General features: G+C 32.7%; 3 protein-coding genes across 22 annotated transcripts in view; all 3 read right to left on the reverse strand.

The window, feature by feature from the left end:
• Positions 1–3609: 3609 nt before the first annotated feature.
• LOC136275776 (uncharacterized) lies at positions 3610–6615 on the reverse strand. Of its 2 annotated transcripts, none has more exons than XM_066085744.1 (4): positions 6181–6615; positions 5506–5727; positions 5244–5328; positions 3610–4848 (listed from the first exon to the last, which is right to left on the reverse strand). In XM_066085744.1, exons 1-4 carry the CDS (start codon positions 6383–6385, stop codon positions 4353–4355), a joined length of 1008 nt encoding a protein of 335 aa, XP_065941816.1. In that variant the 5' UTR covers positions 6386–6615; the 3' UTR covers positions 3610–4352. The 2 variants fall into 2 exon arrangements, with proteins under 2 accessions (XP_065941816.1, XP_065941815.1); XM_066085743.1 differs by having other exon boundaries at positions 5506–5733; positions 6181–6614.
• Positions 6616–7624: 1009 nt separating this feature from the next.
• LOC105332631 (uncharacterized) lies at positions 7625–15398 on the reverse strand. Its single transcript, XM_034476822.2, has 6 exons — positions 15143–15398; positions 14829–15019; positions 13778–13925; positions 13437–13613; positions 9833–9917; positions 7625–9256 (listed from the first exon to the last, which is right to left on the reverse strand). Exons 1-6 carry the CDS (start codon positions 15207–15209, stop codon positions 8749–8751), a joined length of 1176 nt encoding a protein of 391 aa, XP_034332713.2. The 5' UTR covers positions 15210–15398; the 3' UTR covers positions 7625–8748.
• An 8969-nt stretch (positions 15399–24367) lies between these two features.
• LOC105332629 (twitchin) overlaps positions 24368–25489 on the reverse strand; it is a 75401-nt gene continuing 74279 nt past the window's right edge. For all 19 annotated transcript variants that reach the window (XM_066085721.1, XM_066085735.1, XM_066085733.1 and 16 more), the window contains one exon: positions 24368–25237. In XM_066085721.1, the coding sequence (XP_065941793.1) occupies positions 25232–25237 (6 nt within the window). In that variant the 3' untranslated portion in view covers positions 24368–25231. The remainder of the gene's footprint in view (positions 25238–25489) is intronic.

Genomic DNA, 25489 nt, shown 5'->3' on the forward strand with positions numbered 1-25489 from the left:
TATATATATATATATATATATATATATATATATATATATATATATATATATATATATATATATATATATATATATAGGAGTGTTTTTAACAATATAACTGGTGAAAAATGAGGTTCATTCAGATGAATGTCTACAAGGAAGGAAATGGGTACAGTAATTAAAAGCTGAAGAAATGGACTGACCGCATTGACCAACAGACATTTGCCTCTGACCGAATCAATTGTGAAATTATTCAAAACTTTATTTGTTTACTATTGCATATTAATAAGTTATTATTAATCATTCCGTTGTTGCAAGCTCTTCAGAGAATGTTCGTATAATGATAGGTTTGGAGCGAAAATAAGATACTAATATAAGATAGAAGCTACACCGACCCGATATTACCACCACCTATGATAAGGAAAGAACAGTATCATTTCTTCTACATGAAAAGAAAAAGAAATCATAAACACGTGTCTACGTTTACTTTTTATTTGTATTGTATAGTGTAGCATCAATAATGCCACCGTTTTGTGAAGTACTTTTTTTTTGTAAAATAAACAATAAAAATACATGTTACCTCATATACTTTATTAACATTCACGGTGTTTCATAGCGTAGAAGAGTATATTACATCGCAAGCTTCTATTATTGCTATGTCGCGGTCATACTGGTAATTGGGTTTTTTACAATGAAAACAATAATGTTTGTCTAAGTTACACTTTGATTTTATTTTGATCACTATTACTCTTGATTTTTCTCAATTCTATCAAAAATACTGCCAAAATACGACATAACAAATATCACGAGAACGTCAAATGAATTCCAAAATGGTAAATGGTAAATTTTACAAGAAGTTGAAAAATTGACGTGTATGTTTCAGTGGCAATGGTGACCTTACACTATTTGGTATGTTGCATATCGTGAAAATTACATTTATGACCCAATTGTAGAGTAACTCTCACACTGTCAAGTTATGTGTACTGAGATCATGCAAACACTCAGCTGATGCTCGTTCAAAAGGTACACGTGTATATGAAAAGTGCGGCACACATGTACCTTTAACTCTGTAGATTAAAAATACCCTTTTAAAGGAACCGCTTACTAGATGCACTTGATATGTTGTCGTTGATTTCCACATTTGTATTTCCGTGTTTGAGTGATGTAAAAAAAAAAAGGTTCAGTTCTGTGAAGAGGAAGTACCAAGGGGTGACTGATATCATAACGTGTGATATTTTTGTTTGTATACAAACATGCAGATAAAAGCAGACCACAGCCGAAGCGATTTTAAAATGCCAAATTGATAATATAAAATATGCCTAAAAACCCTGATTCTTTGAGTATGGAATCAACAAAACAAATATTGTTATCTATAGGGTAATAGAGAATTTTGAATCTGAATGATAATTATTTGGTTTTTTCGGGATCTTAAACTAATTATCATCACCAAAAATTTAATAACCTTTACATCTGCTGAGTAAAGATGCTATTTCTTATTTTAAAAAAACCCTCTATTCACCTTATTACAAGTTCCGTTCAACAGTGGGAAAAGAAAGTTTTAGCCAGACGAGTCACAACTTTTTTACGCCATATTCATATAGAATGGAATGTTGATTATTGCTTTAATTGCAGGAACATATTTCGATAAAATGAGACAAGTTTATCTATCATTTGTTTTTGTTAATGTTTCTCCGTGAAGCACTATTACCAATTTTGTCTTTCATGCCAGAAAGCAGCCCAGCAAGAAACACGATGAAAGCAACTAGTGACATGAGAGGGATCGATGGTTGTGGGCATGTTGCCAATTCCAGACTATTAAAATTTCCTAAAAAAGAAGAGATATAGAACAATGATATTTTTTAAAGCATAAAGTTTGGATTTTCTTATTTTGTTCTTTACTAAATGTAAGTAAATGGACAAAAATATCGTTTGTTGAAGTTTATGGTATATCTAATTGTTAATTTGTTCACTATGCAGCCTCCTTGATATAGCGGAAATCAGTCAAAGATAGGATGTAATTCCACGACACATCAACCAACTAAATCTAATAAGACTGAAAAATTAACGACATTTGTTGTGCTGATCAAAGTCATATGTATTTTCAAAAATTAGATACTAAGTATATATTTCGACATTTCCTTATCAGATATAAAGGCCTTATTTCAATTCATTTTTTCACCAGATAAAAAAAACTGTGAATTACTTTGAGATTGTATCTCCGAAAGGCATTGGGATTGCTGTAGCACATAGATTTTCGTGGTGTTTAGCTGTTGACAGAACGGCTGTATCTAGGACACTTATAAACACCTATTCGTACATTGTCATACTGCATGTACTCGATAGGTTAGTCGATTAGGATGGTCGATGGTGATTCAACTATCAAGTGTTTAAGATGACTTATTCGAGTTTGGCGTGCATGCCCAAAGCGGCAGATTTTATTACCCTACCATACAATTTGTAAACTATAGATTTGAGAAGATGAAGAAACTTGACTGTGTTTTAAAACCACTCCTCTATAAATGGGACGGTGCATTTCAAGTACCTCCAAAATTTTAGCAACTCGAAGTCACCAGTTTTGAAACCTTTTAAGATATCTAATTGATTAAATAAATATTTCCACAATTCTATACAGAATCAATTGCTTTTTAAGAGCTGTCAAAACTATCAAAACTAGAGAGGAAGAACCAATGGGATAATGGTATTACGCAACGCTATGTTTGTGTAATACGTAAAAGATTTTAGAATTTGTTTGAAAATGATTGAAAATTTTCAAAACTATTAAAATACAATAATTATTTCTCTTAAATGCAGGCAAAAAACAGCAATTAATTTTAATACATGTGAAGGGCATGATTCATCGGTGATTTTGAATAAACAACAATGGCTATGACTTCTATTTTTTTAAAAGCATACTTTTTAATTCTTTTATGGTTTCTTATTTTGATCAATCATTTATACAATAAAAAACTATGATTTTTAATATACTGTGTTTAAACATTTATAATGAAAAAAATAGTTATATATATATATATATATATATATATATAAAGCACAGAGAAATTCACCTTTTTGGAGCTCCACCTCCGCCCCGGCCGGGTCTTGAACTCACGACCTCTGGAACCCATTCTCCTAGCAGTGAGCGGCCACCGCGCTAAGCACTGGGCCATCTAAGCAAGACAAAAAATCTTGCTTTCGATGACGAAGAGAAACTAGCGCGCTGGTCGCTCACTACACGGTCGTTTGAGATACAGGTGGAATGCAGTTAAACGACAATTTGAGAGGATCGGGACGATACACATTGCATAGATATATACATATAATAAGCACAAACATTGCAATAACTCTCAAAACATATACCTGCCCATAGTGAATGATAAAGATATACATAAAAATAATAAAAAATAACAGAAAGCCGATTCATTTGTTATTTGTTATTTTTTTATTATTTTTTATTTTTTATTATTTATTACTTGTGTGGATTAACTTTACTCATTTTGGATTATATATATATATATATATATATATATATATATATATATATATATATATATATATATATATATACACAAAATATATTTTATTTTATTGTATAAAAGATTGATCAAAATAAGAATTAATTGCTGTTTTTTTGTCTGCATTTAAGTTTAAAAAATAATTTATTGTACTAGTATTTTAATAGTTTTGAAAATTTTCAATCAGTTTCAAACAAATTCCAAAAAGGCGATGATCTGAATGAACACAGTTAGTAATCAACTCATTGGAAACAATGTTGAAATACTTTACATGCCAAAAAAAAGAACAATGATAGGTCGATAAAATATTAAATACATTGTTTGAGCAGAACACCTAAAACAGACTGAATCACCGGGTCATCTAATTGATGTAACAATTGAGTTTTTGTGGCATAACAGCTATGTTGACGCATGGAGCATTTGAAATTTCAAATATTTACAATACAAATATGTACAGTCAAGCCTAGTTTTTGCAATTATAATGTTAATGATTTGCAATTAAACACAAAATTAGGTCCTCATTGTTAGAATGTTTTAATGATTACTACCGGTATCTTGCTGTAGATTTGAAACTCGAAACATGGAAGAGGAGACAGAGACAGTGTGTTCCTTGTTTGGAGGAAAACAACCAATCACCGATTGACATACACTCTTGAAGATCAACATGTACTGAAGAGTTGTGAGAGAACAACCAGTGCCAATTTAAAACAGAAAAATGTGGGGTTTTTTTTCAGTTTCAGAAAATCATGAAGGATGGTGTGTTGATAACTTCGGATTTGTTTTCCTCTTCGTTTAGTTAAACTTCTACAACTTTGACCACACTGGGAAATTCCAGTTCAAAAATAGCTAACACATACGCTCTTAGCGGGAAACTTTTCTCCTACTTTTGGGTATCTTCTTCAAAACGTCATTCAACTGTTTCCTGATATCTTGGTTTGGTTTTGTATATCCCGACGACGTCAGACTATCAGAGAGTAAACTTCTCCATCCTCCCTCGACCACATCAATGTAAGAATGTGACGTAGAAGTGGAATCCATGGATCCAGTGTTTTCTTGGTGGCCATTTGCCATTTTCTCGAAAATTACTTGCATTTTTGCACTTTGCATCACTGCAGAGTTTTCATCCAACTGTTCGTCATCGATGAACGAAGGAGACTGACTTTCTGTCATAAATGATGTGTTCATGTAGTTGCATTCGTTCAACCTATTGTATGTCGAATCTCCAGATGAGATAATCGACCGTATTTTCGGTATTGCATACCCAGAAGATGTTGTACTTCTAGTGCGTTCACTACGTTGTCGGGAACGAAACTCCATCTCACTCAGAGCACAAGAGTCCCGTTTAATTACCGATGTTCTGTGAAAAAAAACAACAGTTGATTTCCCCGCAATAAATATGCTATATAATTATTTCAAATAGGTAATGCGCTCACGAATGTATTTTTAAAGAATTGTATACTAAAGTTTGGAAAATATAATTCAATTGGCTAACTGACAAACAAAACGACGGACAGACAAATAGAAAGACCTACAGAAAATATATGTTTCTACCTTTTGTCAAGGACATGGTGTTTCTAGGACACATATTGATGAAGACATTTTCCATTTGATAGGCATTAATTGAAGATAATACAAGTTTCCAGTATTTCTTATAAATTGTATTAACTAATCACTCACGAAAATAGCAAATACTCCGTAAAAACATATTCAAAGGAAACTTGTGCCCAAAAAATTATTTTAAGACAATCGTACCTTTTCTTACATTGAATACACAACATCGTGGATACCCCAATAAGGGCTAATGAAAGGGCCCCAATGATGATGTTTTTTAACATTTCTGTAATAAACGCATGTATACAAATTAAAATGTATGAAATCTATAGATCTTTACATCCACAATACAAAAAAGGCTTTCAATTAAATTTAATACAGACTAGAGTATACACAATTTATCTAACATTCTGAGCAAGATATAACGTTCAAGTAAATTTTATTTAATCTATTAATTCCCTACCAATCAGTTTTGTTTGGTTAAGTTTCGGATTTCTGTCCCAAATTGAAATTTCTGTGTCACTGTCATTGATTACAATGGGAATTGCTGGTGTCTCCCTAGTTTCAATTGGAACCTCTGACGCTAAATCGATTTTTCGTTCATATGAATGGTAGAGACCAGGGGTGGCTGCAGTCTTCGGACATCTATATATTACAATTGGTAGTTTGTTTTGTATTTCATGCTCTGTAACTAAAGAAATTGAAAATTCAATATCTCTATTTCGAAAATATATATTGTTTCTAATCATATTGCTTTATTATCCAACTAACCTTCAATTTATTCATTTAAGAAGAAACTTGCATTCATTTCTAGCCATTAAAACGAACTAATGTAACATGCTTTTCAAACTTGAAAGCCTTTTAAAGCAAAATAAAATAAATACCCATCTTGTGTACACAAAAGATAAAATACATGTATATGATTATCCAATCAGCACTGGAAAAAAACGAAGCAAAACTGCTATTCCCCAAAATGGAGAAAAGGCACGAGATGAAAAATGAACATTGATAACTTCGTATTAAATCTGGCGCATTGCAAGCAACTCGAAAACGTAAATAGTGCTCGACAAAAATATCATCTTTTATCCAAAAACAACTGTATCATAGAAAAAGAAGTCCAAATATTATAGATTCTCACCATTAGGTATATCATATAATCTGTGTTTGCAATGACGAGTTTCTATTTGGACACTACCGTTGCCGCAATCCTTCACACGGTGTTGCATGTTATCACTGTCCAAATCTGTCCATGTAGACCAATCACAGTCGTCAGCCTGTGAGCAGTAGTGTCCAAATAGAATCAGACAAAGAGGCAGCAGTTGGAAGACAAATTGGTGAGACATTTCATCAGCTAAGCAGCATAAAGATCTGTTGATATTTTGGAATAATCAGAAAAACCTCGAAATCACTATAACTCTTAATTGGTCGTTCGACTCTAAAATATTGATTTCCGATATGGTGTTATGGCTAAGGACTTCCTGTCAGAAATTTTTTTTTCAAACAAGAGTATTTATATTCCATATATAGTTAAATTTTTTTAAAGCTATTATGTAGAAATAGCTTTAAGAATATATAATATTTTTCTACAAATGCACCAATCACCTATTATGTCATATATGTACATATGTTGTGAAATGAAAAACTCAATAAAAAAATATTTTTTAATTTCATGAAAATAAAACACGTATTTGCCATTATTAAGAGCGTCACATGTTTTCACTTCAACACTAATTGATAATGGTTTAGAATTTGAATGGTGCCGACTGTACTTTAGATCAAATTTTAATAACGAAAACTATTTTTGAGGAAAACGAAAGGAAATCAGAGTGTGAACAATTATGAATTAATTCTTTGCATGTCAAATGCATTTTCAAAAATATTTTTCTCTCAGTTTATATGAGTTTGTTAGTGAAAATATCAGTGAATTTTCCCCCAAAGTGGACCCATATCGGTTTATCATTTAAGAAATTGTTATAATACCATTAGAACTCTAAGGTAGTTTGGTTCCTACACACTGCCATTTCTGCTGTGAATTTAATTTTTAAAAAAGTCAAGCAAGTAAAACCTCAATCTAACGTTAAATGAAATGGCTTAAAACAGCGCTTTTTTTTCAATGCATATTTTAATCTATACACATGTATTTATACAATTCAGGTAGATCTGATCATGAACATGTGTGTGTGTGCTTTAACTCATTAAAATAGGCGTATATTATCCAATAACGGATTAGATTAAAAAATAGGAATTTATTTCTTTCATTTATCTCAAACTGAGTTGACCGAGTTTCTGAGAAAAGTTTATAAGTCACAAAGCTAATTGATAAAACATATTTCTCAGCATCATTCCTTAGATAACACCATGTTTAGCTTTGAAGTTAAACACGTTATGAAAAGCTCCATATTACATGCAAGTGGTATTGTGAAAGCAATTTGATACAAAAACAATGATAGGTCCTTTGTGGCAACGCACTTTGAACAATTTTTTCAAAGTGCGTAAAATCCTTTGTCAATTATGTTTTATAAAAGTCGAAAAATATATGTATACATGTGAGGAAAGTTGATTTTAATCAAAACACAGTACAATATGATGCATGTATTTTATTAAAGATGAAAAATACATTTCCTTGTTATTTGGTTTAAGAAAATCATTCCGATAATGTTGAGTAAAATGGCTGTCAAACACTTGTTTCAGGTCTGTGAATATACCAAAAAAGAAAATAAATAATTCTATTATCAGTAGTCGGCCATAACAATATCCCAGATTCAAAAAAGATATTTATACTTATCATACTATAGATACCAATCATGGTATATTATAATAAGAAAAGTAAATGATTGAATTCAGATAATTATGTTTTAAAACAAGCAGAATAATTAGATATCACACAATATTAAAGTATAAAATTGAGAAACAATTACAAAATCAAATAGAATCAATTCATTTAAAAATAATGTTATACTGCATTACATCGGACATACGAAGTTCCTTTATTAGAACAATCTTCAGACTATGAAAGAAAGATGAGGTTATTCTTACAGTCATTTTATACGTGACAATCGTATATATAACAAATTCAGCCAATCGGTCATCACCTATGCATGACAGAAGATGATACGTTGTTAATGGGTTAGACTTATAATGGTAATCATTAATTTAACGACTATGAAAAAATGTTTGGACAGTTTTTAAGTGTTTTGCAGTAATGTGGAATACTATGGTGACATCAGGTCAGAGCAAGATCAACTACTTTGAACAACCATGTACTTTTGGTCTCTCGCGAGAACTTTTTTCGAGCCATGTCGCCGCAAAAATTACTCGCCGTGAACCAGTTGTAAAATGTTTCGACATTTTAGAGTACGTTCAAGATAATCACCATTCTTGATAACGAAAATTACTCGCCGTGAACCAGTCGAAAAATGTTTCGACATTTTAGAGTACGTTCAAGATAATCACCATTCTTGATCACGAAAATTAGTTGCTGCTAACCAATTAGTAAAAGTTAGTTAACAGCGTTTCGTAAACTATGATAGAAGACTGGTTACAAATGTTTGGTCCTTTTGGAAAAGAACGCGGTTGTCAAGACAAAGGGCTAATAAGTCATGGAAGACATCGCAAGACAAATCCCAGTGTAAAATTAGAATTCAACAGGTGATTTGATTTAAATTTCGTTCCCTTGAAAGTAAGTTTAAATGGTATTCAACTCATGCTAAGACATCTCCTGGGTTACACTTTTCTTTTTCGGTATTTTCAATACTTCCTTCAATTGCATTAAAACATCTTGACTTGGTTTTGAATATCCTGATGACGTCATGCTATCAGAATGGAAAGCCCCTGCTTCCGCAAGCTCGCCGATGACGTCAATATATGAATGCAGGGTAGATGATTTTTTGCTTCCAATTTTCTTTTGGTGACTGTTTAATATATTCTTGAAATTTTCTGAAGGGGGTGTTTGCATCTGGTCATAGTTGAGATACATAGCCTTTTGTTCCAGTTCATCCACATCTATGTATGATTGAGATTTTCTGAACGATTCTGCATTCTCATAGTCGCACTCATTTGCCACATTATCATATATTGGATCTTCGGGTACTGCTGATCTTGTAGAAACAGAAATAGCTCTCAGTAAGACATCCATATTTTCTTGTAGAGGTAAATCAATGTCACTCAGTAGAGAAGAAATTGCATCATATGAGTCACTTTTCTTTTCCATAGTTCTGTGAAAATAAATAAATAGATATTTTTTCCATTCAAAAGAAAACCACCATCCAAATAAATCAAATGATACATATGAATGCCTTGATTGTTATTCAGAGACAAATAGAGCAAAGTAGTAGTAAATATATCAAACTTTTCTTCAGCAGTAAATGAACAATGACGTTTAAATTGATATATTATAGATATAAAGACTTTTTACCGAAACCAAGCAAAGCAAACGACAACAACAATAATATGGAAGCTGAATGCTCAACAATTGCCTATCAGATCAATCTTTAAAATGTTGAATATGATTTTTTTTTAATTCATGACTGTATTACAAGTGTTTGATAATATATTTAAGGTTTGAACTTTGAATAATTTCTTAAAACTTTTATAGGGAACACTTAGGATGTAGATATATTCTAATAATAGCTACAGCAATCTAGCCCTTTTACATGTAATAAGTCGTGGTCGTTATAAAAATGCAAACATTGTCAGACTCACAATTTTCCAAAAAAGAAACCCCGAGCAAGTAAAATAATCCAGTCAATGATGAAATAATAATACAATCTTATAATTGTTTGTTATCATACCTTCTTTTGCATTGAACACACAGTATCGTCGATACGCCAACCAGTGCTATGGAAAGGGTGCCGATGATGAAGTCTTTTAGTAAAGCTATAATGTGTATAAGGTAACATGAAATACAAACATGATTAGTTTATAAGATTTAATAATAAGATTGATATCATTAATATACATTTGAGATTAATATAACTATATATACAATATGTCTGACATATTGAAATAGGTGAGTATTTGGGGTTGTTTTTTTGTTTGTTTGTTTTTTAAAAGAAAATACATTTATTGATATTTAGATATTTTTTTCAGATCGGTTACGTATAGAATGTATACATTTCAGAAAAATATTTTGGATAACTTTTTTTTTTGTATTTAATGTAATTGATAACGGAAAAATTATTTTTAATGAAAAAATTTCTAAGCTCAAAGATATGAAACGTAGTACAGCATAAAGAAATGAGAGTACCAAATCTCCGGATGTTTACATCAGAGAATGTTATAAAACAATGTAAAGAGGAATAAATAGTTAGGAGTTACGCGATTGGCTTAATTCAGATATATCGTTATTTTCATTTAAAAGCCAAAATATAATTAAATGTTTCAAAAAATGTTGGGATGGGGGAATATTGCAGTAAATATAAACGTGTCAGGGGAGATTGTAGGCACTTACGAATTTAGTATTTGAAGAAGAAAAAGTAATGATATTTTTGTTTTGTTGATCATAGCATAGAAAAGTGTCACGGGAAAGTTGTTAAGCATTCTTAAGGATTTTCATTGTGAGTTAAAATATCTTTCGTCTACAACTGGACTTACGCAAGGAGAGGCTTTGTTTCCTTTTCCTTTTTCAGTATATATTGATGATTTTGAAATGGATCTTATACGAAGTTGTTGTGAACCTGTAGACTTAAGAGACCTTTCACTTTTTCTTTTTCTGTATGCTGATGACACTGTGCTAACAGCTAATTAACAAGAGAGTCTACAGGGTATGTTAATTCAACTGTATCAATTTAATAATGATTGGAATATGGGCGTGAACACCGAAAAAACAAAAATGGTTGTTTTTCAACACGCGGGCGGAATGTGTAAAAATGATGTCTGGACTTATGACCAAAAGCATGTTGAGGTTGTTAATTGTTTCAATTTTTTAGGAATCAACCTTAATCTATATAAGAATTTGAATGTTCCACAGAAAACAATTGCAATGCAGGGTAGGAAATGTATGTTTGGTATTCTGAAAGTATGTAATGAAACTTATTGAAATATTTTGACTATATTAAGCATTTTCGATACATATGTATCTAGCGTTGTTTACTATGGCTTCGAGATATGAGGGTTTCATTCTGGTGACGAAATAAAACAAGTTCACACAAACTTTTATAAAAGAATTTTGAAAGATAAAAAATGTACGTCAAACTTCATGGTTTATTCAGAGTTAGGTTGTCTACCCATGAGTATTATACGTAAATTGCGCGTCATTAAGTATTGGTTAAAATTGATTAAAATTGTATATTATGCAATATATATCAAGGAATGGTCTCACAGTTGATACCAGAGAATTATTAGTTCCTCTGGGTATGCATGAAGTCTGGCTTTCACAGAATGTGGCTAACACTATTGTTTTCTGACAAAATGTATAGCAGCGGTTTTCTGGTTTTGTTTATACAGGAAAGAGACGCATTTTTCGAGTCATCCTCTAAATGTTTACTGTACAAGTATCTGCATGACACTTTTTCCTTACAATTTTATTTGCGTAAAAATATTCCGGAACACCTTTCTGCCCTTTTAGCAAAATATAGACTGTCATCGCAAAAACTTTTTTTATGGAGCAAGGCCATTATTATTTATGGAACTGTCAGATCGATGCGTATCTGCAAATATTGTAATTTAGATGAGGTCGATGATGAATTCCATTTTATACTTATCTGTCCTTTTCATAAATTTTTAAGTGTATTTAATTAAAAAAAATATTACTGGACTTGTCCTTCATATTTTAAGGTTTAAGTAAGTTCAACCTGTTGCCATTTATAATCGCAAAGAATTGTGCCATCTCGCAATGTATCTGCGGGAATGTCAGAATTCTCGTACAACTAATTAATGTATTATCATTATTACTTTTTACATAACTATTTGTTTTATTGATTTACAGGATATCTCCTCCTATGAATGTATATGTACGAATAATAATTTTTTTGAATATTGTATAACGTTAATAATGACACGCGTACGTGTGTTTCTGCTTAGATAGAGTGTAGCGTAATATGTTTATAATTATGTACATATGTTACAACTGCCTACAAATCATATGAATTTTAGCAAATAAACAATGCAATGCAGGAGTGGACTTTTTTTATGCAGAGTGTCACTTATTGCGGATTGTTGCAACACTGGACCCTATTTTTGTTATTTTCTGAAAAGGTTAAAATGATATCAAATATATAGCCAAAAGTTTGATAAAAAAAAGTCGCGAGAAGGATTAAGGTTTGAATAGAGGTACATTGTATATGAGAAAATAATTGGTAGTCTTTTCCAAGCAATATATGAAGTCGTGAAAGTCCAACTAAAAAACGGCCCCGTTATTCTCGCCTTTAGACACAAGATTAAGTATTCATGATTTATCTAGTCAACCATGTAGATTGCCAACTGAGACGCAGAAAGACTTATTGATAATGAGCAATCCGTATTTGGTGTTCATTTCACAGATCATAATGAAACAATAATAATTGATGAAATATAACATTATTTTGGTACATGATATTCAACCCCTCCACCTTACCTCCACATCCTGGTCAATAATAATAACAACATTTAAATCTTTATTTTTAGACATTAATGGAAATGTGGATCCACCCTTTTTTCGTGACAACAATTCAGAGCTAAAGTTTAAGGACGTGGTTACAAAATTAAAATGTATCCCGGTTCAAATTCCAGACTTTTAATAATTTTATCGTCAATTATTGATTATTATCCTATTATATGGATATAATAAGTTCCTGTTTGAAAAACAATTAAGTACAATGTTGAAATGGTTCAAAATATTTTTTTATCATTATTTTTAAATTTTGTGAAAAATACCTATATGCCCAAAAGGGCCCAGAATTTGGAAATAAAGTATCTAGTAATCTAGATATAAAAGACAACAATAATTCTTTAAATTGGGTTCAAAGTAGAACAGATTGAAGACACCTTTCTCCTTTACAGTCCTATAAACAAAATCCATGGGTCTAAATTGATTTAATGCATGACTCTCGAGTGTTTTCAAAGAAAAAAATCATACTGTTCATGTACCAACCGCTGTAGTGTTTGAGTATGTCATATTATACTTGTATATAAAGTTATTGGTTTATCTAGGTCAGGTTTTCAATTAATTATAATTTCTTAAATAATCTTAAAAACAAAACCAATTTTTCACCATACTTTTGTATGTGAACAGTATAGAAAATTTTAACGTTCTGACATTTAAAAAGAAAAAAAATTCAAGATAAAATTTTCTCTTTTAAATTTGACACAAGTCTTGTCTCGTTTTAATGATCTTAGGACCATGCAGAATACGATTTATGCTAGGCACAGGAAAGGGAGAGGGAATATACGAGTGTTTAAAAAATGAACGGCTATTACCATGGTTACCAAATGGTGGGGTCTGGCAGTACTTTTTCTCTTTCGGCTCCGTTAGGTTTTCTGACGCCGTCTCATACTTTGAGTCGATGGACACCAGTGACCCAGTCGTAGATGGCGTCGGCAGACAACTATTTATAACTACGATCGGGTCTCTATTTTCTTTTTTATAATCTCTGACTAATAGAACAAATAAAAAAAGGTACATGCTTAGCATCCATTGCCTTTTTTTTATTACCAGAAGTTATTTGGTTTCTGGATTCTACTTTCGAAGAAGTTCGATGGACCAGAGTTTCTAGATATATCTTATGCAAAGAGATTTAATTAAAATGAATAAAGCTTACCTTTCCATCGCAATTTGAAACCCGGTGCTGTATTTTTGCCATCTGAAACAAAAGTGACCAGCATTTTGTTGCCAAGTATGATGAAGTTAGTCTCGGGAAGAGTCCCACATTCTCGAAAGACAACCGAGTTGTTGTACACTTGCGTTATCTGACAAAGATAAACATTCAACGACATAATTACACTCCAAATCTGTTAATATTTGCAGGAAAGGTATATATTTACCCAGATAATGATTGTTTAAAAGCATAGTATTTTGCCGTTTGATCAAGAAGATGTTACATATTATGGATCATTTTAATGTATAATATATATATTTTTTCGACGAATCGGATGCTTTTGGCCAGCAGAGAGCTGTAGAGCTTGATCGATGAACCTGTTCTTTTCTTACACACATTGTTATCTCTGTTCGCTTTCGCTCACAGGCACCTTTACGTCATATATATATATTTCCTCTTTCCTCTTTTTTAAGAATTAGTATTTTGAAAATGTGTAAAATCAAATTCTGTCTTAATCTATGTTTTATTATATTACATAATTTATTTCTGATTTATGATATTTTACATAATAACAGAGGCTTATTGTAGACTTTAGGATTCGACTATATTATTGAATAATGGATAAACAACGTTTATAATAGCAGTGGAAGTTTGAACACTTGAATTTAATTCTGAAATTATACATATTGATAAGCTTTAATTGAAATTGGAATAAAATGGAGAGGGAAGCCAATATTTGGAAAAACTGAAACATAAGGGATGGGGGTAAAACCAGTGTCCATAGCTGAGCTGGTGCCAATGATATTGTACGGTGGGGTGCGCGGGATCTCTAAACCTTTTATTCCTATAGTGGTGAGTTAATAAGTTACATGTATACTGGAAGGGGGAGATCAAAAGTAATATATACAAGTATCAGGGTGGAATTTAATAACACAGATGAAATGATGGAGTTTTATAAACTTTTATCTTTAAAAAAAATTAATGTCTATGCATTTCACCCTTACATCTTTGAAAAGAATTTTAAAAATAAAACTATTTGAATAAAAATCCATACCTGAAGAAAATCATGGCATTCAGAATCCTTGAATAAATCAAACTTAACAATCGTGACCGACAAAGAGATAGCGTCTAGTGGACCATATGTGCTCCACGTGATGTTGGAGTTGTGAGGGTAATTCTTGGGGAAGCCGGGGGATTCTATGGAACCATCCACCCCATGTCGATCCACGATATAGGAACATGATGCTGGAAGTCAATGGAATATAGTCAAATAATTTTTTTTGGAAAAAAAAACCCATTTCGGTTATATTTTTCTCCGATGATATTACATGCAGGAAAATCTTGTGAAAATTAATTTCCTTTGATTACCTTTTACAGTAAGAAGTACTATAAGTACTTTCCAAACTCCGATGTACGTGTTTAATTGGTCATCCATTTTCTTTAAAAATGGTTACATTTTAACAGTCGTTTTCTTTGAATTTTAAATTCAGATCCGTGTCATGGTCTCAACGTCACTGTTTTATCAATAGCTTATAATTTCCTGAAAAATCATGAGTTTGTGCTTTAAAAATAGCAAATCATTTATCTCTGTTGTTGACTGCTTACGTGAAATTTGAAAGGGAAAATACTTGAGCATGCAGGTTTTATTATCTATCTGTTTTCGTGTACTTCCTGGTGTCTGGTATATTTCCATCAACTTTTAAATCAAGCATTAATTAAAACCACAAAATTTTTGTAACCGCTGTCTAGCTTGATTTTGATAATACATGTAACGCAAAAATCGTTTTACCAGAACCAGTTAGATTTCTTGTTTGCTTCAAAACTGTATGGCAATGCAAATTTTATATGTAACAGCCACTATTTGATTTTACTCTTCATGAAAGGAGGTTGAAATTGTAGGTTTATAGCTAAGTGTAAATTTCTTTAAATTTCTTTTCATATCGTAAAATACTTGCAGGTTTAATGACATTGAACAAAACTTTAAAGTTTAAAAAACTGAATTAAATGTCATTGTTTTCTTATCAGGTACACGTTGGCATCTCAGGTTTTTGTCCAAACCAGAACTTTTAAAGAAAACGGAAGTTAAAAGCGCGGACCAGGACAAAAATATATAAGAGGCGTCGAGGAGTCCCTTGTATTTAATGTGGATAGGAGATGGTATACATGTATGTTACACGTTTCAGACTACATAACTGTTATTCCTATAATTATTCTTATCGAGATAGACGACCATTTGTAGTTTGAAATTAGATATATTTACAGGAAAAAAGCACAAGTACTTTCATTTTCAAAAATATATGAATTACTTCATGTGAGATATACCAGTTGCAATCTTTCCTTAATGCTGGCTTTGTTTTTTCGCTCAGAGTTTGTTGAATGATGGATTCAACACAACATTAATGGTCAATCATCCAACTATATGCTAAGTACAAATGCAGCTGTTTCCTTGTTTTATTGAGCGTGAGGGTAAACACTTTTTAACTCATTGTAATTAATGACGAGATAAAGTTATAAATGTTCTCTACGGCCAATTATCAAAGACCCACTCGACAACCGATATTTTGTAAAGTATAGTATACTGTTTATGTAGTTCATTAGCTCAGAACCACTTGGTTTATGGACATGTCATAAATACATGTACATGTAAATGCATAATCAGAGTAAACAAATTTACCAATACATATACACATCTGCCATGATAAGTTATTGCAACAAATGTACAATGTAATAATCGAATAATCACATCTCGCCCCACCGTCACAGGGTTTTCTCAAGTGAATACTCAGCCTCAAGTCTGAGTTTTGATCTCAAATATATGCAAATTTGTTTTGAGTATTTGAGTTGAGGGCTGAGTTAAGGGATTAGAAAAGTTTGTCGAAGTTCAATCTGATTAAAATAAGGTCTTTGATCCGCTCCGACAAATTCGATGTCGCTACACAAAGTATCGACATCGAATTTGTCGGAGCGGATCAAAGAAGCGATATCAAAATAGTCGGAGCGGATCAAAGATCTTATTTTAATCTGATTGGGTCGAAGTTATACATATTGATTGAAACAAATTATTTCTAGACTCTCATTGTGGCTTTCTGAAATAAAATGCGAAGTTGTTTTTACTTGTTTCTTATTTCTTGAACTAAGCGACTGAACAAGCTCAAAACAAGAAAGCGCTAACTAGGAATACTTTTTTTTTTTTTTTTTTACATCAATGCACCATAAATTACTGTATTTTGGACATTCTAAGATGAAGTGAAATTCATCTCCAATCCTATTAAGAGCACAAAATCCACAAATGCGACATGAACGTATACAATATAGTTCAACAACTTCCGAAAAATGCCAGCGACGTAAATTGACGAAGTGTCTTTTCGTGATTTTCATGAAATATACGCATTCCTATTTTTATCTAAACAGTATTTAAAAATGTACAAACAAAATAGGATTATATAAGCCCCTCTCATTCCTATGGAAGACATACATAGTTGTATCTGAATAGGTATTTTCTGTCAATAATATATAAATTTTGATATTGCATGTAGTTACTACTACCGTCGAATTTCCTCGCGGCTGTAGTATCAAAGAAGCATGTCCAGAATATGAGTAAAGCAAATTCGTTGTTAATTGTTTTATTTATTCATTTTAAAATACACAGTGTATTATTTAATCCAATGCCTAATCAATATATTAATTTTAATATACAAACCATGTTTCATATGTACCTCACTCCATTATTCTACCAATTTACACTCACTATATATAATATCTGCGGATACTTTAAGATTAGTTGGAGTATAATTAGGGCTTAGACGGAAGCAAATAGAGGCCTTATACCTGATGTACATATGTATTATAACATATATTGTTATACTTTTTATCGTCTTATCAACTAACATGAATTGTTTCTATTATTTAAAAAAAAATCGTATTGCATTGAAGTGATTTCACGTTAACTTATGTGAATTTACCATGATTTGGGTGTCAAGGTCCAACCTCAGCTAACAAGCAAGGGACAACATGGGGTAATATCTTGTAATAATTGGTATGCAACATGCGTAACCCTAAATGTTATATATATGGCGATCAGACGTCAAATGTAAAACTAGAAGCCTATGCATTTGCTTTACAAAGTGAACCTGCAAATAACAAACCGGAGAGGAGATGGTATGTATTTCTTTCTTTTTTTATATTTCACACATTCTGCAGACATGTAATGCATAATTATGATGCTTTAAATATGATAATTCAGAAGTGCAAATTTTATTTTAAAGAGTTGGGGAGAGGGAGAGAGATAGAGAGGAGATAGAGAGATGGAGAAAGAGAGAAAGGGAAGGAAAAGTCAAAAGTTTTTTTTACTTGTTTCTTATTTCTTGAACTAAGCGACTGAACAATCCAAAACAAGAAAGTGCTAACTAGGAATACTTTTTTTTACATCAATGCACCATAAATTACTGTATTTTGGACATTCTAAAATGAAGTGAAATTCATCTCCAATCCTATTAAGAGCACAAAATCCACAAATGCGACATGAACGTATACAATATAGTTCGATAACTTTCAAAAAATGTCAGCGACGCAAATTGACTTTAACAAGTGTCTTTTCGTGATTTTTATAAAATATACGCATTCCTATTTTTATCTAAAGAGTATTTGATAATGTACAAACAAAATAGGATTGTGCATCAGGAAATATATAAGCCCCTCTCATTCCTATGGAAGACATACATAGTTGTATCTGAATAGGTATTTTCTGTTGATTATATATATTATTAAACTGATATTACATGAAGTTACTACTACCGTCGAATTTCCTTGCGACTGTAGTATCAAAGAAGCATGTCCAGAATATGAGTAAAGCAAATTCGTTGTTAATTGTTTTGTTTATTCATTTTAAAATACACAATGCTTTATTTAATCCAATGCCTAATCAATATATTAATTTTGATATACATATTCATTTGTACATCACTCCATTATTCTACCAAATTACACTCACTATATATGATATCTGGGGATACTTTAAGATCAATTGGAGTATAGGGGCTTTATACCTGATGTACATATGTATTATAACATATATTGTTTTACTTTTTATCGTCTTATCAACTAGTATGAATTCTTTTTATTATATAAAAAAATCGTATTGTATTGAAGCGAGTTCACGTTAACTTATGTGAATTTACCATGATTTGGGTGTCAAGGTCCAACCTCACCTAACAAGCAAGGGACAACATGGGGTAATATCTCGTAATAATTGGTATGCAACATGCATAACCCTAAATGTTATATACATGGCGATCAGACGTCAAATGCAAAACTAGAAGCCTAGGCGTTTGCTTTACAAAGTGAACCTGCAAATAACAAACCGGAGAGGAGATGTTTTTTTTATATATTTCACACATTCTGCACACATGTAATGCATAATTATGATGCTTTAAATATGATAATTCAGAAGTGCAAATTTTATTTTAAAGAGTTGGGGAGAGGGAGAGAGATAGAGAGAAGGAGATAGAGAGAAGGAGAAAGAGAGAGAGAAGGAAGGAAAAGTCAAGTAAAAATTGGACTCCAGATGTTCCACTGAGTATCAAAAATTCATTTTCACCATTTATATAAGAAATAAATTTCTGTGTTTCATAGAAGAGCTTTAAAGACGACATTGCATAAGAAACACTCAACTGTTTCTCAGTACACCTTGCTGTGTAAATAAAGTACTTTAACCAAAGAAAAATATGATATTAAGGATATCATTGAAGAGGATAGTGCTTTTCTTAGTTTTGATAAGTTTTGTGATATTTATACAGATGTAAAGGTCAACCTTTCAGAATATGCAAGTATAATCCATGCTGTAAAGACATACATTAGAAAATTGGGCGAAAACCAAACTTACAGAAAATGAGCAAACCCGCTTATTAGAAAAACATATATAAAGTTATGAAATGTAAAAATCAAAGTTCTTTTATGATATTTTAAACAGTAATACCTTTGTGACAACAGGTAAAAGAAGATGGAATGATTTATTAGATATAGAGAACATGCATGGAGTGGAAAATAATCCATATACCACCTTTTTATAATAACAAAAAGCTGTAAACTTCAATTGTTCCAATATAGAATAATGAACAAAATTTTAGCAACAAACACTTTTTTTTATTCAAAGAATTGTATTTCCTTTATATGGTAGTTGACGGAAGGTCACTTGTATATGAATACATAGCCGTGGAATAAATTTATTCTACTGTTATTTTAACTACAGTTATTGTACTGTTGAATCGATTTCCAATCCACATGTCCCCTTTTCCATCGCAACAAATAGACAGAGGTCCTTCGACCCCAAAATCCTTTGTTTTAACTAAAGCCAACAGTTGACCACTTTTATTAAGAATGTGAATTGCGTCGCCCCATCCATCACAGACAAAAATTCTACCTAGGTCATCATTAAGTATGCCGCGAGGATAAAACCTAGATCCGCTCCCCGAATATGAAAACCTGTGGCATCCTTCCCTGTCAGATACAATCAAACTCTCCCGGTTCCAGTCGGACACACATACGTCCCCGTTTATGTTTTCAGATAAATAACAAGGGGTGTGGTACACCTGGTGTCCCTTGTTTTGGGGATTTTCAAATAACGGGTTCCCTTTATTGTTATATCGTACAACCTTGACATTGTGCTTTAAGAACATTCCAACCAATATGTCTCCATTACGTTGTGAACAGCAAAGGGCCGTTGCCGTCCATGCCCCTAAGTTGATGACTGGAAGAATTTTTTGTTCTTTTGTTAACTTGCAGATCTGGTGTTTGCTAAGGTCTGTGATTAACAAATCTCTTTCTTGTGTTACTGCATGGCATCCGTAGCCACTGGTGAGCATTTCAAACTTTTCTTTTGCTACCTCACCTCGCTTGTTTGCAAATACCAGTTTGGAATTATTGTCACTGAAAAGTGCAATCTCATCATTCACGTACGAAATGTGGCTTGTGTGAGCAATACCAGATATCTCAAAGCTCATTATTTTTTCCACGATTGGCGGGAATTTTATTTGGATTAAAGTTTTCTTGTTTGTGCTTTCTTTGATTAGCTTGAGTTCGTGGACACCTTTTGCTTGGATAGATAGATATCCAAACATTTCTCCAGCCTCCTCCAAAGCTAAAGACCTGGGAAAGTACGTAATGTCAGAGGCTATAGGTGTACTTTTCTGGACAGGATGGCTTTTGGGATAAGAGTAGCAGTTGATGAGTTCAGCTAATCTATTTGAAGTATTTGAATCATCATATTGCCGAACAATATTTTGCAAATCTGAAAGCGTATCGCGAATGCCCGATTCCTTATGAAAACTATCTGCAATTACCAGGTTTTCAATTTCATCCATCACTTTCAAACCACTCTCTAGATTCTGATCAATCAACTTCTTTGCCAGTTCTGCGTCTAAAACTAGATCAGACCGTGCCTTTGGATGGCCTCGGTCATCTCCAGTCGCCCCTGTATAGCCTGTGTAAGTGTCGTCTGGGTCAGTGGAATCTCACGTGACTTTATGTCGGAAACATATTTTGTCATGTCCTCTTTCAAAATGTTGTAGAGCTCCAAAGTTTCAATAAACACGTGACCGTTGTGTCTTTCTTTGATACACGTTATGCATACAGGTACTTTGCACTCTTTGCAGCACATTCCATAGAACATAGCAGGATGTATGGCGCACCTCTCCGATATTTCATGTGCTTCACTAGAAATGTCATCCTTGTGCTCGTCAAATATGATTTCCTCGATTAGATCTTCTGTTTTCGGTGTAACTTGTTCAATATCCCGGCACTTGTATTTCTCGCTGTATATGGCGACTTGATGAGGGTTCTTCGTCCCCGCCTCTTCAACGTGTTTCAAGGCACAGTCTTCACAAAGGTTTTCATGGCAGTATTTGCAATAGAATTTCACACTTTGCTCGCATAAGGCGCATCCTAGATAATGTTGGGCGGACGCCATTTCATTTCATTGATATCACAACATCTTCAAACAATCCAATATGTACTAGCACATCATCACCAGAACTCCGTTTCCGGCGATTTCCTTCCTGGTTTTTAAGTATCTACATACTATTTACAATGTGTTTTGTTACTCAGCACACGACAAGAGAGAATATATGTGGGGGAAATGTAACTATCGTTGTAGATTGTCCTTTACAAAGATTGTTCTTGGTTTTAACATCTGATTTTAAATAGATTGAAGAAATCCCGTCTTGGAATGACTTTAAGATGGAATGCTACGACAAAATTTCATTTTATAGATAGTTAAAGTCCCTGCAGTGAAAATCATTGCGCAATTTAATTATGTCATTTATTTTGCACTGTTTAACATACACAATCTTTTTTGTTGCAACTACATGTACATGCTTTCGTTGTTATCAAAATAATCTGATGTTTATTTATCCATGAGGAGTGGGGGGAGGGGGGGGGGGGGTCAGAGTAATAACTGTGTTAAACAGGGGTGGGAGAATAGGGGTCCGGGGTTTATTTTTGGTAGTTTTACTCTATAAATCAATTTTTCAAAGGGGGGGGGGTGATTCCTCACACCACCCTCTCTTAATCTGTGCACACAATGACGTTGGCAGACTTTCTATGGGTGCGTTCAGAGTATTTCCAGTGGCACCAATACCTGTTTGCCAATGGTAACAATTTCTGCCATTGGTGCCATTGGACTCATATATACTTTGAACGAGTTTTGGGGTACAAATAGTGGGAAATTTACCAATTTTAACAATAGTACCTTTGGTGTACCATTGTAAGCACTGGCTGATTTAGCGGAAAATGTCATCAAACCAAGATGCCATATTTTTGCCTCGTTGATCATTTTTCACCAAAAGGATACATTCCAAAATATAATTTGTGTACAGTAAAGTCTTTTTTCTTACATTCTTTCTCTCCTGCAAAGCGTGTGTAGATCTTTGAAAAACATGGCTAGAGTGAGTCATTACTAGGAGATTACTATATATAATCATACACATATATAACCATAGCATTTACTTTCAACTGTGTCCCTGGACACATTTGGAAGTAAATGCTATGGTTAATGCAAACAACAATCTAAAAGACCCTACCTCTAATGTAAGTTGAAAAAAGCTTTGTTTGTGTTTTGTGGAAAGTAAGTTTGAGGGCTTTCGATGTATGACTGAAATGGAATGAGAAGCCTACATCACAAGCAATGAATTGGAGAAAACTTTCAAGTTCAAAATTTTTGTGGTGCTTTAGATGGCAGTCATATTCCAACCATCCCCCCAAACACCTGCAACATTCCTACATATACGGAAAGAAATTTTATTCAGTTGTACTTCTGCTATGTTACAAATCTTAAAAGAAATAAATTGTTCAGCTACAACACTATTTAAGGTGAAAAAGCTGTGAAGATAATCTGTTGCCTTCAATGCACACACAATATCCGCCATTTTTATGACGTCATTAATAACTTAATAAAGTCGCTAACAAAGCTCTAGATCGTCTGCAGAAATGTCTACCTATGGTCAATTTTATCGGCAAACATTGGTACCGTTGGCATACCAATGGTAAAAAAAATTACCAATGGTAACTTTTGTCTGCCAATGACAGTACTCTGAACGCACCCAGACATGTAATGTTAAGATTATTGATTAAAAAATTCACATGCAAACAGTTCAACCCCAAATTGTTTATAAAGGGCCGTTATCATTATATGGGATGGGATCTCATCCTTTATGAAAAATATAATTTTAAAAAGTACCGGAAATTGCACGTGGGCTTCTTTTTTTCCCCCTAAAAGTGGTACAAAAGAGTGTTATTTTAAGGGGCAAACACTTGGTGCGGATATTGCTGTCTAATGACTGCATCTCGTTATTATTTGGTTTATAACAGGTTTATTTTAATCATATTTAAAGTGTGTTGAGTTCGAAAACATATGCTAGCCTTCATGAAAATAGCGTTAAGTAGGTCAAAATGGCGATTCAAAATGGCGAACGACTAAACATTATAACTTTTTTAAAGTCTCTTCAATAATGACAAACAATAATAATCATGCATTGGTCCAGCATACTATTTTATCATTTTATTCACTGAACATATAATGATAGGGGAAAACAATTTGGTTTGGCAGGTAAGAATTTTTGGAACATTAGGTATAGTCCCCCCCCCCCCCATTAGGATTTTCATGATTTTGGGAATTACAGTTGTAGGTTTTTCTCTTTTTTCTTGTCAAGATTTCTGAGGATTAGTCTAGCCCTCCCCCCCCCCCAACTTTCAATTTGCTTCCGACGCCACTGAAGTGTGAACGATACTCTCAAAGATTCGAGTTCATTATTCACTGGCCTACAACCTCTTTACACATGTTTAATACTGTACTATTCAGGGTTATTTTCGCCCCATGTAATTTTCGCCCTCCTACAATTTCAAACAATTTCGCCCCGCCTTAAATTCGCCTAGACACAGTATGTTTCAAGAGAAATAAATTGAAACATTGAAATTCACCCAGTTTTATATTCGCCTGCAGACAACAAGAGCGAAAATAAAACAAAGGCGAATATTTCCCTCTATACAGCCGTCTATACATTCTTTCCTTCGAGTCTATGAGAAAAAACCACGCAAGTTACAGATTGTGGAAAACAGCTTTAATATATGTGAACATTTTGTCATGGAATACAAAGCAAGGGATGGGAGATTGGGGCCAGGCTCCTGATACAGGTAGACCAAATACAACAGCAAACTACAGGTGTTAAGGTCATTAAGTATCTGGGGGCAACAACAACTCTCTAGTTTCGGTCTTTTTATGTCTACAAGATTTGCTGTGCACTTGGCTACTACTGTACAGGACTCTAGCTGAGTTAGCACATCACTCTAAGCAATTAAGAACATCAAGAGCTATAATTGTATTGGTGACTTTTTTTCCTTCGAAGAATCACATGTCAGTTCATTCAAAATAGTTTCATTTCTCACACAATGATATTAATCCCTATGATTTCTGTGCATTTCTACAACTGTACGTCAAAAAACACAAAAAATATTCTACTTTTTGTTTTATAAATAAAAAATATACAATTAAAATATAGTTAATCTCTTCAAACCAGTAATGAAAGACATGAATGGTGGTTGCACATTATCAACAAAATAATTTAAATATATTAAAAATTTAATCTGTATAATAATAAATACATACACAAAAAAAACACAGTTTATGAGAATAACAATCCACATTTATCAACTCTTATTCATCTGCCTGTGAACTTCTGATGCAAAGCCATCAGGTATGATTAGTTTGAAAATCTCCAATGCAACACAAAACAAGCCAAGTTTCCGTATAGGGCTGCTGCAGCCGATATTTGCAAAATCGTGTCGGTGTTGAATTGTCTATAAACTGGTTCCCCAGCATAGGACAGTAAACTAGTTCATACATGGATGGTCACCATGAAATCAAGTGGACAAGACTTAAATTAGTTGTGATGATGGCTATATAGATCTTCATTGCTGTAACACAACCAAAAAATAATCAATGAAAAAAAAGTTTTATTTCATTATTACTAATTCACTGATAATTTTTTTTTTAAATCTTGCACAATTTTTTAAAAGTACATGTATATATATATAAAACTATATATATATATCTATCAACATTTCAGGAATTATCAAATACTTTTTCTTCAAAATAAAATTCTCAATCTTTCTCCAATAACATGAAACAAATGTACAAGTATACTCACTTACTGCAGTTATATTTCA

Source organism: Magallana gigas, chromosome 5, assembly GCF_963853765.1.
Source record: "Magallana gigas chromosome 5, xbMagGiga1.1, whole genome shotgun sequence".
Lineage (NCBI taxonomy): Eukaryota > Metazoa > Mollusca > Bivalvia > Ostreida > Ostreidae > Magallana > Magallana gigas.